Genomic DNA, 16,460 nt, shown 5'->3' with positions numbered 1-16,460 from the left:
GGTTAAAATAAGGTAACGGGTCACCAAATCTTGCTCATGACCCAGTATTTTCGGGTCGGGTTTAGGCCGGTTTCTAGATCGGGTCAATTACTGACAGGTCTAGACTCTATACTGAATTTGGGATCATCTCAAAGAAACAAAGGTAAATAGTAATAAATAAAACTTTATTGCTGAGGTTTATCTTGGTTCAGTAAGGAAACTCTGTTTGCCAAAACAAATTAGATCTAGTCTAATATAACCTAGAATTCTCTGTTCATACCTATATACAGTATTACCAGGCAAAATCTCCATTTACGTAGTAAAATTGTAAAAAAGAAAGAAATTCTTCAACCATGTATCTATAAGATTAAAACTGAACCTGTCAGATTGTTGCGGCATGAAATCAGCAGTGCCTTCAATATCCAGAAAGAGCCACACCACAAGTACCGGAAAATTACTACATGACAGCTTCCTCTGCAATATAGAACACAGTAAATAACACAACGCCTTCAAAGATTCTAAAAGATTTTTTAATCAGTTTGTTACGTTAAATTCAAGCACGGGAATTTCCATACCATCATCACCATCACTCTGATTAAACTCATCTTCATCATCTTGAAAGTCTTCCAACTGCTGAATTCATCACAGGCACAAATAAAATTAACCAATATATTCACCTAGGATTGTGAATCAGCTCTTTTAACATGGTTTTAGGCAAAGGAGCAGTTACTTGAATGTAAATCAAAACTATTAAAATTCTAAAATGGAAAAAAATAAATAGATATTTCAAAGAAATAAATGTTATTTACAGCAATTCCATCTTATAATATTTCTATGTAAAACAAAAATCATTGCACAGATGATTTCAGTTACTGTGTAAATGCATATCCATCAGTGCCAATATAAGACAATAAACTATCAGTAGTAAGGTACAAGTCCATATTTGACCCCTCAGACCACATTGTTGGGAAAATTTTCCGAGAGGCATTGACTTTATGGTGTAAGATATGCTATTGGTCAATTCGAATTGAGTTCCAGAATATCAAAATTAGAATAAACTCAAACATTCCACCACCCACCTGCCCCACCACAGATCACGAACAATGTATTTTACCAATGATTTATGGAATAATCTATGGACACTAGGAAATCCTCAAACTGAGATTCTGAGGTGATAAAACCTCTTAACCAGATTTCCAATATTCTAAACACGGGTTGCAAACTTGCAAGTTGCAACAGCTGGTTTTTCTGCTTAGTTCTCAGCGAGATTTTTATCTTTGAGTCTAAGACTAGTTGATATTACATAGAAAAGTGGTGGATGAAGCATATAGACACATAGTTCGCATGTGGCCTAGAATAACCTTGCATCCTATTTATTAAAAAAAAGAACGTAACCACCATAAATTACGACATGCATCATGTACTAAGAAACTAGACCAATCAGATCACTAAAATACTACAGAATAAAAACTTGAAAAGTGGGACAAAGATTACCATGCTTCAGAAAATTTTATATAGAACCAAATTTCAAAACCTAAGGGTAGGCAAGGTATGACAAATAACCTCTCAACAATTATAGAAGTGAAAACTAGTATTATTTCATCCTCCTAACAACAGAAAAACAGACAGTTCAAAGCAGCAGTTTTGAATTTATTGATTTTTATCTCAGCCAAATAGTTCAAATGTCGGGGCAGGTGAAAACATAGGCCAAAAAGCCCCGCTTTTTAGCATCACACAAATGGATAAGCAATTGGATAACTCGTACTTGTCACTTGCAAGTGCTATATAAGGGATACCATTTATTGAAATTAAAATAAAAATTAACAAAAGGATCAAAGAATTAAGAAACTTTAATGTCAACCTTACTAAACTCTTAATTACATGCCACGTTATTTTGACTCTTATAGGTGCATCTGTCTCCCATCCAAGTAATGGTCATGAAAAGAGGGGGGAAATCAGACATCTCCGTGTTTCTGGAGATCTTAAACACAGTTTGCTCTCAAACACGATTTTTTTTTGTTAAGACGGAAAGACTTTGTGATTATTTCAAACATCAATTAATGACAGGTGGGATAGACAGAGAAGTACCTTTCCATAATCATCATCATCGTCATCTTCCTCTTCCTCTTCCTCTACCACTTCCTCTTCATCCTCTTCATCCTCTGTCTTTTTCTTGGGCTTTGAGTCTTCAATCTATGAATTTGAAAGAATCAGGCATCATATACTTAACAATAATAACTGCAACAGAAGAAGGGGATTCTAACAGCAAAGGAAAAAAAGGTGCACAATTTATATCTTCTACAGCGCTACATCTTCAACTAGGAATATCTAAAATTATGAGCAGAATCCAATTGATTTTGAAACTGTGACCTGTCTGCAGCTTTTCAAAGGACAGTTAAACAAAGTAACAGGTCTCTAGAAAAGCTTACTTCAGATTTCTTTTCAAGTTCCTCCAGGAAATCCAGCTTCCCAAGGTCTAACAAGGAAAGAACACAGTCAGAAATGATTAATCATCTACTAACAAAGTAACAAGGGACTAATGATTAAAATCCAATGCAGGTCAATATATGGAACAATATACTTTAGCTAATGATGATTAAACAGTTCACAAAGTGGATACGCATATGCTGAAAAGAACGAGAATTCACAATTTGCCAATACGCAATAGAAGGAACCAAGAAAAAACAGAAGGAACCAAAATTCATCCTATACTGCAAGCCCATCAGGCTAACACCCCTTAAAACATCCTTAGGATAGCAAAGGAGATGAATATACACTTTCAAAGTTTCAAGGCAAAGAATGAGGGAAGGGGTCAAAATTAGGTTAAAAGGTTGAACCAACAGGAATACTTCACTAGACCATATTAACCAGTGCCTCTTAAAATACTCCTGCCGTTCCGCCAATAGCATTTTGAGAAAGGTTTCGAATACACCCTGAAACTGCTATTTCCAGAGTGGCTATTTCTTTCAAAAAAGAAGAAGAGGGGGCTAGTTTAACTTCACCGTAATTAGATACTGACAAACATACTTCAAAACAATCAGAAAGGACTGACTGGTGTATAGAATTGGCGAGACAACCAAAAAAATTGCTCAGATGATTGTGAATCATGACTATAGAAAAAGTTAACACAGCACAATAGTAGGGCAGGAAGCTCAGAGCTTGCCAGGTGGCTAATAAGAAATAAGTAATAACCAGTCAATTGACCTAAAAGTAACCACTATATTCAAAATATGACCAGTCGCCAGTGACAACTTGAACAGGTCAAGAGTACACTAGCAGAATTATCTTGAATAAAATACCTCGTTTAGGATTCCATCGCACCTTCCTCTTAGTCTTGAATTTTGCGCCTGAAAAGTTTCTCTATTGTCAAACAACCTTTAAGGTGATCAATACAGAGATCAACAGAAGGAGAGCAGCTATATTTAATTTTGAACCAGCATAGGCATCAGTACATCACAAATCATTTGTCTTTTCAACAAAAAGGTGGTCACAAGTTTGAACTAACCTCGAACAAGCTCTAGTGGAAAATACCCAGGTTCAAGTTTCATAAATCCAGAATCTAAAAGCGACCCCCGACCAAGACCAAATCTACGTTTCCTGCTGACCTTGTCAGAATACCTCTCAATGTCTACGGTTTCTTCTCCTGAGATGACAGCCCACAAAATATAAGAATGATTAAAATAGTAGCAAGTAAATTTCAATAATTCTGTTTACTTAATAGTGTGGTGCTCCCAAAACAGCAACAGCGACAAACAGAATGAACAACACCCAACGTACACACAAGTAGACAACACAGAGCCACAGAGGGAGAGAGCATTACTAAGTTGAACGTTAATCTGTCAAATAATAGGTCACGTTAGATTTTAAAGGGAAAACTTACTAAACTTGAACATTAATTTGTCAAACTATGCACCCCTTAATTTCATAATGCAAGTCTTTTGATGTTTTTTATTCATAAACATAAGCTGTTTTAGGAAAAAAAATGAATTTCGTGAGATGAAGAAGGATATTAATCAAGTTGGATTATTTTTATATAGTTTCAACAGTTCACTAATTTGAGTGCCAAGTATGTGCCCCTCAACAATTCAACATAAGCTTTTTTAAGAAAACAGGAAAATGAAGAAAGGTATTAGCGAGGGACTGTTTCTACTCGTACATAGTTAAAGTCTTTAAAAAAATTCACTACTCTGTGTGCCAAAACCTTAAGCAACTTAATGCTGCTAGATTAATCTCAGAAGGTAACTTAACAAGATCATTAGCTAATAGAAATTTCATACGACAAAATGTAAAACTATAATCATTGCTTTAGCCCCTCGGCACGTAAAGGTATTAAGACGTATGCCATCTTAACCCTTGTACCTAGAAAAAAAGGTTTAAGATCTGGGACAGTATGCACTGAATCAACCGAAATATAACGATTATTTAGCTTGCAAAACTAATATCTACCGAGTTGTAAAGAGTTCTGTATTACATATCAACCATACAGACCAACAGTAGGCAGATACAATGCAACGATACCAATATGACTGATAAAATTATACCCCATTCACCGCGATCCTTTACACGAAACAATAATAAGTACACTTTTGCAATACGTGATCATTACTGCAATTTCGACCAGAAACGCAATTCAAAATACTGCTAAAACTCAAAGGATGGTTCTATTAGACCTTTGGTTTAGAATACGCTGACTACTTGAAACTTCATAGATAATTCTACGTCCTTTGTTCTTATTTAGTTGACACAATTTGTTTGCCAATGCACATTTGTTATCATAAAATTATTTAAAAGAAAAAATTATAAAGGTTGACCGATTGTATTATTAATGGAAAATCGTCAAAAGGTTGACCTTCTTAGCCGGTTTCAAGTCAGTTGGGTGCAACAAAAGTTAATGGGGTGCAAAGGTTGGATTAGATAATAATTAAAAGGTTGTATTATTAACGGAAAATCGTCGAAAGATTGGATTATTTAAATCAAATTTTCCAATTATAAAAAGTATAATTTGAAAGTATTTATCAAGGCAAATTTAACAAGATCTCGCATGACTATATTTTACGTTACGCATAAATAACAAAATCCGGTCAAAGGAGGGCGTTTGAATAGTGCTAAAGTCAAATTGTGTCAACTAAATAAGAACGGAGAAAGTATGTAGTTAGCCAGTTAGGTACAAGGGTACAAAAAGTTTATACCCCCTCCGTCCCGAAATACTTGACCTGTTTTCCTTATCGGGCCGTCCCTTAATACTTGACCTGTTTCTAAAAATGGAAATATTCTAACTATATTATATTATTTCTCACTCCACCCCTATTAACCCACCTACCCCCTACTCCATACAAAAAATAATTAAAAATTCAACCCCTACTCTCCCCCAACCCCACCTCTTAACCCACCTCCCACTAACTACATTAAAATAGTACCCCACTATCAACTACTACCTATTAAATTAAATAAGTCAATTCAAGTCCCTTAAACTCTGTGCCGGTCAAACCGGGTCGAGTATTCTGGGACGGAGGGAGTAGCTTATACGACAATTTTCACTTGGTTTGGTGTAACCCAATTACCCAAAGCTAAAATTGCTAATACATACTTCTAGTGTTTCCTTAAAAAAAAAAAAGAAGTCGAGTTTAATGAAGTTCATAATTAATCCTATCTCTCTGCTTAAATACCAAATCCAGATTTATTAGAATTTCAGGATAAGCTCACCGGAATTTGTTAGTTTGTGATGGAAGCACAACATCAAACCGAGTAGAGACACAAGAGCACATAACTGACAACACAGGTGATGCAAAAGGCATCATGAACAAACACAACTCAACTACATCCAAATTTCCATTGTGTTCTTTGATAAGTTTTCAGGTAAAGACAAAACTAACCTCTACAGATATATACCATCATAAACTTAATCTTATTGACATTTGACTGCTTGAATACTCCATAAAAAACACAAGCTTTCTTTTAAAAAAATGCAGCCAAATTGCTTAGTACCAGAGTATGTTTCCATGAGGTGGTAAGGCGAGCTTTGAAAGTGGGTCCGGAACTTAAAATTAAGTGCTGCTAATAGCTTCTCTTCAGGAATATTGTCTTTGTCAGGCAACTCAATAGCCTGTAGCTCCAAAAACAAGAATATCATTAAAAAAAAGCTCCGGTAATAATCATGTTGGGGGGTGGGGAAGACATATCCAGCATTCCAGAGAGTATTATGTTGAGGGGTGGGGAAACAACAGGAAAAAAAACCGAACACAGAGACATGCGTCAAACATCTAATTAGCAGATGAAGTTCCTCTCGCCGGGAACCATCAACTCAACCCCCCCCCCCCCCCCTCCCTCCCTCCCTCTCCTCCCCTCTTCGAAACAGGGGAAGACCAATGATGCTATACTGGGGAACTTTCATGATAGTGTACAAAGTATAGAAAATCTACACTTTTACTCAACGAGGGGAACTTTCATGATAGTGTAGTTCTTGATAACAGGAGAAGAAACAGAGTGGCCTTGAGAGACGAAAATATTTTGCAGCAGCAAAGAAGAAAACAGGATGACTAAATAAAGCAATCGCTGAAGTAGATGGCGAGACTGCTAGTCCAGCTTTAGTCTTTATTCATGGGATAGTTCCTCAATTAGGTAAATACATTCATAATGTATTCATACAGATCATGAATTTGACCAAAAATGTGAAGTTGTTTCATCTGTTTAAAACTGTACTTGCACCAGCTGAAAGATCATATGTGAGTCTAAATTTGTTCAGCAAGTACACTTTACCCATTTCACAAATAATATATCCAATTGGCCAGATTTTTAAAACCAACACAGGAGGTACAACTTGCAAGAATGCAAGTTACAAATTAGCATATATTCCAATATGTTCAAAATATCCTTGTGAAAAATATACGACCAAATATGAAGTACAAAAAAAATCTTCCATAAGCCAACTTGAAAGACTTTACCCTAATCTTTCTTTCTTTTAACAAGGAGAACAAAAACAGTGTCTGGTTTTTAAGAAGTCCCAATAATGATAGCAAGCCGGTATAGATTCCACCAGCAGCTAGGAAAGTAAACTAGACTATGAGAGGAGAATTCCAAGAAGGTTTTAAGGCGATTTAAGTTATCAAATTCATAAAATAATTATTTCTTCTGCAAAGAAAAAAACTGGCAAAGCAGTAGTAAGGCAGGCAACTGCTATTTAGTGCTAATCAGGTCAACTTACAGGAAAAAGTATAAAAGGCTCTTGCTTGGCAAACTTGAAGTCACTCCCACCAAATCCTCTTCCACGTCCTCGACCTCTAAATGCCATCTATCAAGAGGAAAAAGATACCGTTAATTTAGTTGAAAAATAAACACAATCTACTGAAGAGATGAAATTCCAGATAGATAGAAATGCACTAGAATCATTAATTTATATACATACATTTATACATATATAGAGAGAGAGAATGTTGCATTTAGGGGGGGGGGGGGGAGGCATACTATGTTAAAGAATACATCTTGACATATAGAGACCACAGAAATTTCAATATTTCTCACTAGTCAATGATATTGTCACAAGAACTTCAAAAGCATTTTCAGCAACGGAAAATCTCTTAACACATTGAAATATAACCAATGGAACTCATACATAAATTCTTGATAACCCCCACTTCATCTCTAACTGACTTGTATGATCATGGTTAGGATTTAAGAAACCAATCAAATTTTCTTATCACCTAGATCATGACATGACAAAAAGTACTCTAATATTCTTCACTTAATCAACCCCTATGTTTCATAAATCATCCCAAAACTCGCTTAGTTACCATCGGCGATGCTTTTTGCTATCGTCTAAACAACCCCTCAAAACTCACACCACAGACAATTCAGCATATCTTAGATATACAATCCAAAATTTAATATTGCACTCACAAGTCACAACATTCATTACAAAACATTATGAACGAAATCGTAAAAACACGAATAATCTAACTCAAAGTTCCATCCGCAACATCCAGTGGCGTATCCAGGAATGTTAGGGTGCTGGGTCACCATCGTTAACGCACCGCAATATCAATATAAAAACACACAATATATAAGTACCTAAAAATAAAATTCGTCCCGAAAGTACATTTTACAATCAAATACCTACAATAACCAATGATCACATTAGTGATTCACAATTACAACAAGATTCACATAATCACATTAGTGATTCACAATACCCAATGATCAATCCAACTAATGCATTACTCAAACTAAAACAACAATTCACCCATAAATCAATAACAAATTAACAACCAGTCAACATTCCATTAAATTAAAACAACAACAAACAAATTGAACAATTAAAACAAACAACAACAACAACAAATTGATAACTCCCTGTTAAAACAACAAAATATTAAAACAAACTCAAAAATCAAGTCAGTGGACTAAATAATGATAACTCCCTGTTATTCAATTTTTTTACTTCATTTTCATTTGCAATTCCAACTTCAATCAATCATAATTCAATCAGAAATGAATTAAAATCCTGCAATAACCAATCTCATAAATCATAACAATACTAATCTGACTAATATCTCAATTCCAAATTTCCAATCACCATTCACCAATAATGCAATAACTGAACTTTTGACAAATTAACATGAGAAATCAATCACAATTCATAAATTATAATAAAAACATGAAGCAATAATTGATTTAGAGACTAATTAGACTGACATTTAGACAATTAGAGATTTAGAGTATTAGACTAACCTCAAGATTGGTGAATGGTGACTCGTGAGCCGTGAGGTGGGCGGCCAGGCGGTTGTCGGAGTCCGGCTGGGAAAGCGTGACGCGTATAGGTGGGCGGCCGCCGGCCGGGGAGGCTGATCTGGCTGAGTGGCTGGGCTCGCTTACTTGAGGATTGAGGAGTTAAGCAATTCAGGTGAGCCGCGGATCGAAACGGAGTACGGAGTTCAACAAAATTCCAGAGGAGAGGAGAATGTCGCGCTGAATCTCCGACGAGTTTAACCTCCGATCTCCGACCTCCGGTGGCCGCGCAGAGAGTGCAGGAGAGGAGTGTGAGGGAGAAGGTAGGGTTCTACGGTTGTGGTTCAGTGTTTTGGGGGGTTTTTGTCAAAAAAAAAAAATGTAAAAGAAAAAAGAAAAAACAAAGAGGAACAGGGAAAACTGGGTGTTACACATTGGACCGGGCCGGGCCGGGTCGATCTAGGCTGAGAAGACACGTGTATGGAAAAAACACGGCCCGGTACGGGCACGAAGTTGTGGGTCGTGGGCTAGTATGTGCTCGAGCCGCGTTTTTTGGAAAGAGTACGATAAGCCACTACACAATACGACCCGACACGACGCGCTCGACGAACCAGAATGAAATTAGACTTAGGTTCGAAGGCACGACGCGACACGACAATAGGCACGTGGGTTTGGGTTGCCTTTTGATTTTTTTGCCACGACGTTGCCCAACACAAACACAACACAAAACAAATGGTCTTGGCCTAGGCTGGGCACATTTAGGCCCACGACACATGAGCTCGGCAAGAACCCACAACCATCTTTACTTAGAAGCAAGCATTGTTGCCGAAAATGTAGCTTTTTCTCCAAAAAACAAAACAAAAATACATGGTATGACGGGTTGTACTTTGGTGGCACCACTTGAAGAATTTAGCAGTACGATGATGGTGTTACTAATTTCGATTAACATTTTATCTAGGAATTAATTTTAGCTAACTAGGTTGAAGGTTTCAGCGAAAAACAAACTTGGACATAAAATGCGTTTTTTTTGTGAACTTTTTTTGGGAAAGTTTTATCAAAATTTGTTTGGGCTTTTCTTAGAAAAGTTTTATGAAATTTATTTGGGCTTTTTAAAGGTAAGTTTTAACAATATTGCACGTGCCTAGTAAATGGTAGGCGGCGATTAATTCCCTAACTCTAAACATATTAAGTTTTGTTTCAACGATTATAAATAGCTAGCTAATACAATTAAATCACCCATTACACTTGAATTTACACAAAAAAGTTAAAATATGTCAAGTAGTTTAAGGATGACAGTAGGAGAAACTTATGCTAAGAACATAAGATTATTCAAGTGCGACGAAGAAGATGGTCTGTTCTTGTTAAAAGTACAGATCACCTTGCATTCGGGTGGACTCGGAACCCTAACCGAGTCAATCCAACAATTCAACTTTAGATATGTTAAGGTTGACTTTAAGCCGTCCCTTGTCTTTTACGATGACGACCTAGAAATGTGTAAATTCCTGAATGTGTAACTTGATAACTCTTTTTACACAAAGCAACTAAATTTCATTTGCTACTCAAACCAACTAATACAAGCAACTAACAATTTTTGTATTATATTAACAAAAGGTCTTGTATGCACAAGGTGTACACCAACATAACTTTTACTTAATTTTTTCTAACTTTTATCCAGTTTTCTCTAACTTTTATATTATTAAAAATAATTTATACATTAGTAGTACTTTTCAAGAAATATTTTCTATTAAATTGAAAATTTTTATCACTAAAAAATAGATAACTTTTACCTATATAAGGGTAACTTTCAAGCATTTTACGCTAACTTTAATTTTGGTGTACAATATTTATCGTACACCCCACGTAAATAAGAATTTGTGTTATATTAATGCAAAATTAGGAAAAACAACGTGCTAATTACATCAATTTAGAGTATTTTAGTGATTTCATTTATCTATTAGACATTTAGACCCATCATCATTGACTTGACTACCAAAAAAAAAGGAAAAAAAAAGAGTACAAATGATTGGGGAAATACCCGCGTTTTTGAAGTGCCCTTTTAACGACGAAGCAATTACACCAAACAAATTAAATTAACAACAACATGGTGACATGGTGGATTGGTGGGTTTCTTCAAAAATCAGATTCTAACAATATAATTATTAGATAATCCTATGATTAGAGGAGTAATAAGACCTTGTTTGGAGAGAGAAAAAGGAGGAAAATTGAATCAATTTTTTGATTTTTGATAATGGCTTTTTCAAGAGATAATGTAATTGGGTTTGGATTAGCCCTTTCATCAAGTGGGTTTATTGGGGCAAGTTTCATCATCAAAAAGAAAGGATTATGGAAAGCTGGAGCTGCTTCTGGGGTTCGAGCTGGTATTAATTTTTCATCAATTTTTTAATTCTGGGTTTTTCTTTTTCAATTGAATTATTATGATTTTGATTTTGTTTTTCAGGTAATGGGGGATATTCATATGTTTTTGAGCCATTATGGTGGATTGGCCTATTCATGAGTAAGTTTTTGATTTGTGATTGTCTTTTAGGGGTTAAATTGTTTGTGGGTCGTTTTGAATTTTGGATTTACATGATGAATTGATGATCAATATGTTATAATTTTGTAATTTGTTGGTTGTTTCTCAATATGGGTTGTGGGCAATTTGTATAATGTATGGTTACCTATATGGGGGTGTGGACAATTTGTATTATGGCCAATAGGCGTGAGCGCGCCTAATTAGATATCTAATGTAAGGCATCTTATTGATTTATGTATAAGTATTTAGTTAAAACCTAACTGGATAGCTAATGTAGGACATATTGCCGACAACAATGACTATCTATATGGGGTTGAGGATGACCAATAGGTGTGAGCGCGCCTAATTAGATAGCTAATGTAAGACATGTTATTGATTTATGTATAAGTATTTAGTTAAAACCTAATTGGATAGCTAATGTAGGGCATGTTATTGCTAACAACAATGGGCTATCTCTATGGGGTTGAGGACGGCCAATAGGCCTGAGCGCGCCTAATTGGATAGCCAATGTAGGACATGTTATTGCCGGTAACAATGGGCTATCTATATGGGGTTGAGGATGACCAATAGGTGTGAGGGCGCCTAATTGGATAGCTAATGTAGGACATGTAATTGATACATGTATAGCCGTATAAGTATTTAGGTTTTAGGGGTGTTATCTAGGAGGACTAGTTGGGTGTAAGCTTGGCGAGAAGCGTTCCCTAATTCGTGTTTATACATTGCCTCATGGAAAAATGTATAAAATAGATTAATAACTACATAATTAATGGCTAATTTTCTCCACCCTTTCTTTGTCTTGAAACAAACTTTAGTGTGTGTGTGAGATTTTGGGTAAAGTGATTGTTGGTGAGGTTGGTTGTTTCTCAATTTTTGGGGTGTGGGCAATTTGTATGATGGCCAATAGGCGTCAGCGCGCCTAATTGGATATGTAGGACAATGTTTTTTTTTTTTTGATAAGGAAATAGAAACTAGTAGGCTAGTAGCTCTTAAAATAGGACCAACCTAACTCATCCTTTCGGATGATAGAGGAGAACAAATCATTACAAGAGTTAAACCAATATAGCATAGAAGCATGATTATGACCGTAATTAGCCATGAAATCTGCTGCATGATTTGCCTACCGGAAGCAGTGGTGAAAAGAAACCGACTAGAACTTCGGAATATCCTTCTCCACATCGGCAGTAATGTTGAAAATCGCGCAAGGAACCTTCCCCTGTCGCTTGATAGTGTTGATGACACAAAGATTATCGCTGTAGGACATGTTATTGATACATGTATAGCCATATAGGTATTTAGTTTTTACGGGGTATTATCTAGGAGGACTAGTTGGATCTAAGCTTGGCGAGCGTTCCCTAATTCTTATTTATAGTTTTATACATAGCCTCATGAAAAAATGTACGTAGTACTTCGTATAATAGATTAATAGCTACATAATTTAATTAATGGTTAATTTTTTCCATCCTCTGGCTTGAAACAAACTTTACAGTGATTGTTGGTGAGGTTGCAAATTTTGTGGCATATGCATTTGCTCCAGCTATTCTTGTAACACCACTAGGAGCCTTGAGCATTATTGTCAGGTACTTAAAAACTTTTTTCTTTCTTCTTTTAAGGTGTTGTTTGGTTGACATAAAAAATCATGGAAAGTGGAATATTGTGGTGTTGTTTGGTTTGCAATAACATGGGAAGTCACACTTCCTAGGAGCTTCCACTTCCCACAAAATGGAGGAAGTTACTTACCTAGGTCCCCCTCTAGGTAAGTGGAACTTCCCATGTTCAACCAAACAACATTTCCTACATCCTAGGAAATGTCAATATATGGGAATTTTTTTTCCTATGAACTTTTACTTCTTATGGTCAACCAAACGATTCCTCCAAATCTTCATGTATTCTCGAGTAAATCCATCCATGATTTTTGCAATTGACGAAGATCGATGATGAACTATTTGCAATGATGCAGTGCTGTGTTGGCTCATTTTATGTTGAAAGAGAAATTAAACAAGTTAGGGTTCCTGGGTTGTGTAATGTGCATTGTTGGTTCTGTTATCATAGTGGTTCATGCACCAAAAGAGCATTCTGTCACATCTGTTCAAGAAATATGGAACATGGCCTCTCAGATGGGTAATTTTTTTTTTCCCTGCGTATTTAGTAGTTTCGGACACATAATATATATAGTTGATGAAAGCATGTAACCTTATTATTACTCTATGTTTTTTTTTTTCCAATTCAAGGGTTTCTTCTTTATGTTGGATCGGTCCTTGTGTTAGTTTCCATTCTGATACTCTACTTTGCACCGTTATGTGGACACTCAAACGTGTTGGTTTACACTGGAATTTGTTCCTTGATTGGCTCTCTCTCGGTATAGACCTCTATCCTACATCCCTTTTATTCAAAGTCATTAGTTTATCTTGGAATTAGAGTAATGCAAATATTGCATAACACCAAAAATACTCCTACGCATTTGTTTTGGCTTTAAATTTCTTATCTTATCTGAACTTGTCTGAACTTATTTTTCATGAAATAAGTGGAAATAAAGTCGGAACCTAAAGTGTAGCACGGCCTCACCCTTTTGGTTTGCATCAAACTATTGCCTAAATTGAGGAGTAACTAACCTAAAAAAAACATACTCTTGTTCATATGATTCTAGTGATATTTTCACTGTTGGTTTGATTCAGAAATCTGACTTCTTTGTCATAAATGCTTAAACGATTATGCAGGTTATGAGTGTTAAAGCCCTCGGAATATCATTGAAATTGACGTTTGAGGGAAATAACCAGTTACTCTACCCAGAAACATGGTTCTTCACTGTGGTTCTTCTGGCATGCATCATTACTCAAATGAATTATCTGAATAAGGTTTGTAAAACTTATTTGGCGGAATGCTACATAATCATGCTTTACTTCCTGTTTATGGTAATCATTTTGTTAAATTGTTACAGACTCTGATTAATGTTTAACATAATATAATCACTTAATACTTGCACAGGCACTCTTACCAGTTCGTTTAGACACAATGAGCTCATTAACATTTTCTTGGTTCGTGGTGGGGTGTTCGAATATTTGAGTGTTAGATTGTTACCAGTATGTCACATTAAAAATGGCTGTGGGCCGGGCCGGGCTTGAACGAGCCCACCCCCACACCAAGCCCACTCTGCATCGGGCCGGGCAGAAAAGTTCAAATCAGGGCGTGCGCCCACAGGCCGGTGTGCCTAAGCCTATTTTTACTAAATTTAGTGTACTTTGTCGAGTCCTGCCGTGCCTTGTCATGCATTTTCCAAACAAATGCACCCAGGCCCACAACTTCTTGCACGTGCTGGGCCGTGTGTGTTCGTGCTAGGTCGGGCTTTTTTCTTGCTGGTTGGGTCGGGCCTCATGCCGGCCCGGCCCACAGCCATCTTTAACTGTCACGTATATTCCTTTCTGGTGTTACTGTCTAGATGAAAGTTCAACCAGTAACGTTTCATCATCTTTGTAAATTTGTTATTCGAATACTTGAGTTTTAGTTTGTTACCAGTATCTCACATTCTCACAGACCTTTCTTTTCTGGTGTTACTGTCTAGATGAAAGCTTCTTCCTGTAAATATTTCATCATCTGTTTGTAAATTTGTACTATTAACAAACGTTTTTCTAATAATTTTTTCAGGCTCTGGATACTTTTAACACCGTGGTTGTGTCCCCTATATATTATGTTATGTTCACAACACTTACAATTCTTGCCAGTGTGATAATGTTCAAGGTAATTTCATTTCAACTCATCTTGCTTATTCTGATAGACCCTTTTTTATCCCTTTCCTGCTGTTCTTTCTGAAGTAAAGTGCATCAGTTTTCTGCTGATCTGATCTGATCTGATCTGATCTGATCAAAACATATTTTTTCTGATCTGGTTTGATCTGAAATAAGTATAAGGTCCTGAAATAAGGTGAACTCAACAGAGCCTAATAAGATAAATTTACAATTTACATCCTAATTTTGTAGTTAAGATTTCTGGATTTTGTGTTTGACATAGAATCAGCAGCAACTTCTTACCCGTAACAGTTTATCAGTTGAAAAAAAGAGAAAAAAGAGATGAAAGAACAAGTGAAGTCAATATGTTAACAATTTAGTTTGGTTATTTTTTAAAAATGTAAATATGTTGTTAGTGATGCAATTATATGATTACTGTCAACTTATATGGTGGGAAAACAATATCAGGACTGGGAGGGTCAAGATGGAGGAGCCATTGTATCAGAAATATGCGGCTTCATTGTTGTCGTCTCAGGAACGATCTTATTACAGATGACCAAAGAGGTTATGGAAAAACTGCCGTCTTTCAAAGGTAAGCACTCACGGTGACCCTGCACCTTGTTTTTAAATGAACATTTAGTTCAAATATAAAGAACATACTTCGTATTGTTTATACCCAAAGAACGTATAGTGATATATTAAAATAGTTCACTTGTACGTGTGCATTGAAATCATTCTCCATATTCATTAGGTGCTTCATGAATGTTCATTGCACCTGGGTGTATAATCTAAATTGCGGTGTTAGGTACCTAACATGTTAGGATACTAACTCGGTAATATGGAACGTTTTTTCTTCTTCTTATTATTATTAATGCAACTATATATATACTACTCGTTACAGGTAATGCTTATGCGGCGCCCCCTATGTCCCCCACACTTACAGCCGGACTTTGTGCCGGAAATGCGGATTTCCAAAAATGTTGGGATGATGTGGAAAACTCCGAGGAGGTTCTGTTGAGTAGACAATACTCGTACACCTAACTAAATGGTTCGCGTTCCTTAACTCTGACGACCCAAATATTCCCGAGGGAGTGAGGAATGTTTTTCGTTGTTGTTAGAGGTTTATTGCCAAAGTTATCAGAAAGTCGTTTTCAAGACCAAAGCACATTAGTTTTCGGAGCAAGAAAACACGGGACTGATGGGAGACGAGGCCGGGAGCGCAGTGTGTAGTTGCTAAGAAGAATGGAAAGTGAAGCTTGTTTGGAAGTAAATTATAAATGTACAATTGTACATAGTACATAGTACATTTGAAATATGTATTTATTTGTGTAACATTTTTTGATGTAAATAGTGTTAGAGTTCCTTTTTAGGGACTTAGGGTAACCCATTTTCATTGTTTTTGTATTATGTCTTTCCCGCATTTTGCGTCCGGGAAGACGTAAACAAGGAAGATTCTATAAGAAATTTAGTCAATAGCTCTAATCCTTACAAATCACTACTTAAGTCGA

The 16,460-nt window shown here is 36.1% G+C and overlaps 2 protein-coding genes across 3 annotated transcripts; one reads left to right on the top strand and one right to left on the bottom strand.

The window, feature by feature from the left end:
- Window positions 1–143: 143 nt before the first annotated feature.
- LOC110783292 (uncharacterized) lies at window positions 144–9,081 on the bottom strand. 2 transcript variants are annotated; one of them, XM_021987608.2, is made up of 9 exons: window positions 8,704–9,081; window positions 7,181–7,267; window positions 5,965–6,082; window positions 3,485–3,622; window positions 3,279–3,326; window positions 2,409–2,455; window positions 2,068–2,172; window positions 555–612; window positions 144–453 (listed from the first exon to the last, which is right to left on the bottom strand). In XM_021987608.2, the coding sequence occupies exons 2-9, from the start codon at window positions 7,265–7,267 to the stop codon at window positions 437–439; spliced, it is 618 nt and encodes a 205-aa protein (XP_021843300.2). In that variant the 5' UTR covers window positions 8,704–9,081; the 3' UTR covers window positions 144–436. The 2 variants fall into 2 exon arrangements, with proteins under 2 accessions (XP_021843300.2, XP_021843301.2); XM_021987609.2 differs by having other exon boundaries at window positions 555–609; window positions 8,704–9,072.
- A 1,636-nt stretch (window positions 9,082–10,717) lies between these two features.
- LOC110783291 (probable magnesium transporter NIPA6) lies at window positions 10,718–16,434 on the top strand. Its single transcript, XM_021987607.2, has 9 exons — window positions 10,718–11,078; window positions 11,159–11,215; window positions 12,720–12,810; window positions 13,191–13,351; window positions 13,462–13,589; window positions 13,948–14,085; window positions 14,873–14,965; window positions 15,421–15,544; window positions 15,854–16,434. Exons 1-9 carry the CDS (start codon window positions 10,949–10,951, stop codon window positions 15,991–15,993), a joined length of 1,062 nt encoding a protein of 353 aa, XP_021843299.1. The 5' UTR covers window positions 10,718–10,948; the 3' UTR covers window positions 15,994–16,434.
- Window positions 16,435–16,460: the final 26 nt, after the last annotated feature.

The sequence above is a fragment of the Spinacia oleracea genome, chromosome 4, assembly GCF_020520425.1.
Source record: "Spinacia oleracea cultivar Varoflay chromosome 4, BTI_SOV_V1, whole genome shotgun sequence".
Lineage (NCBI taxonomy): Eukaryota > Viridiplantae > Streptophyta > Magnoliopsida > Caryophyllales > Amaranthaceae > Spinacia > Spinacia oleracea.
This window is presented reverse-complemented; position numbering and strand designations above follow the sequence as displayed.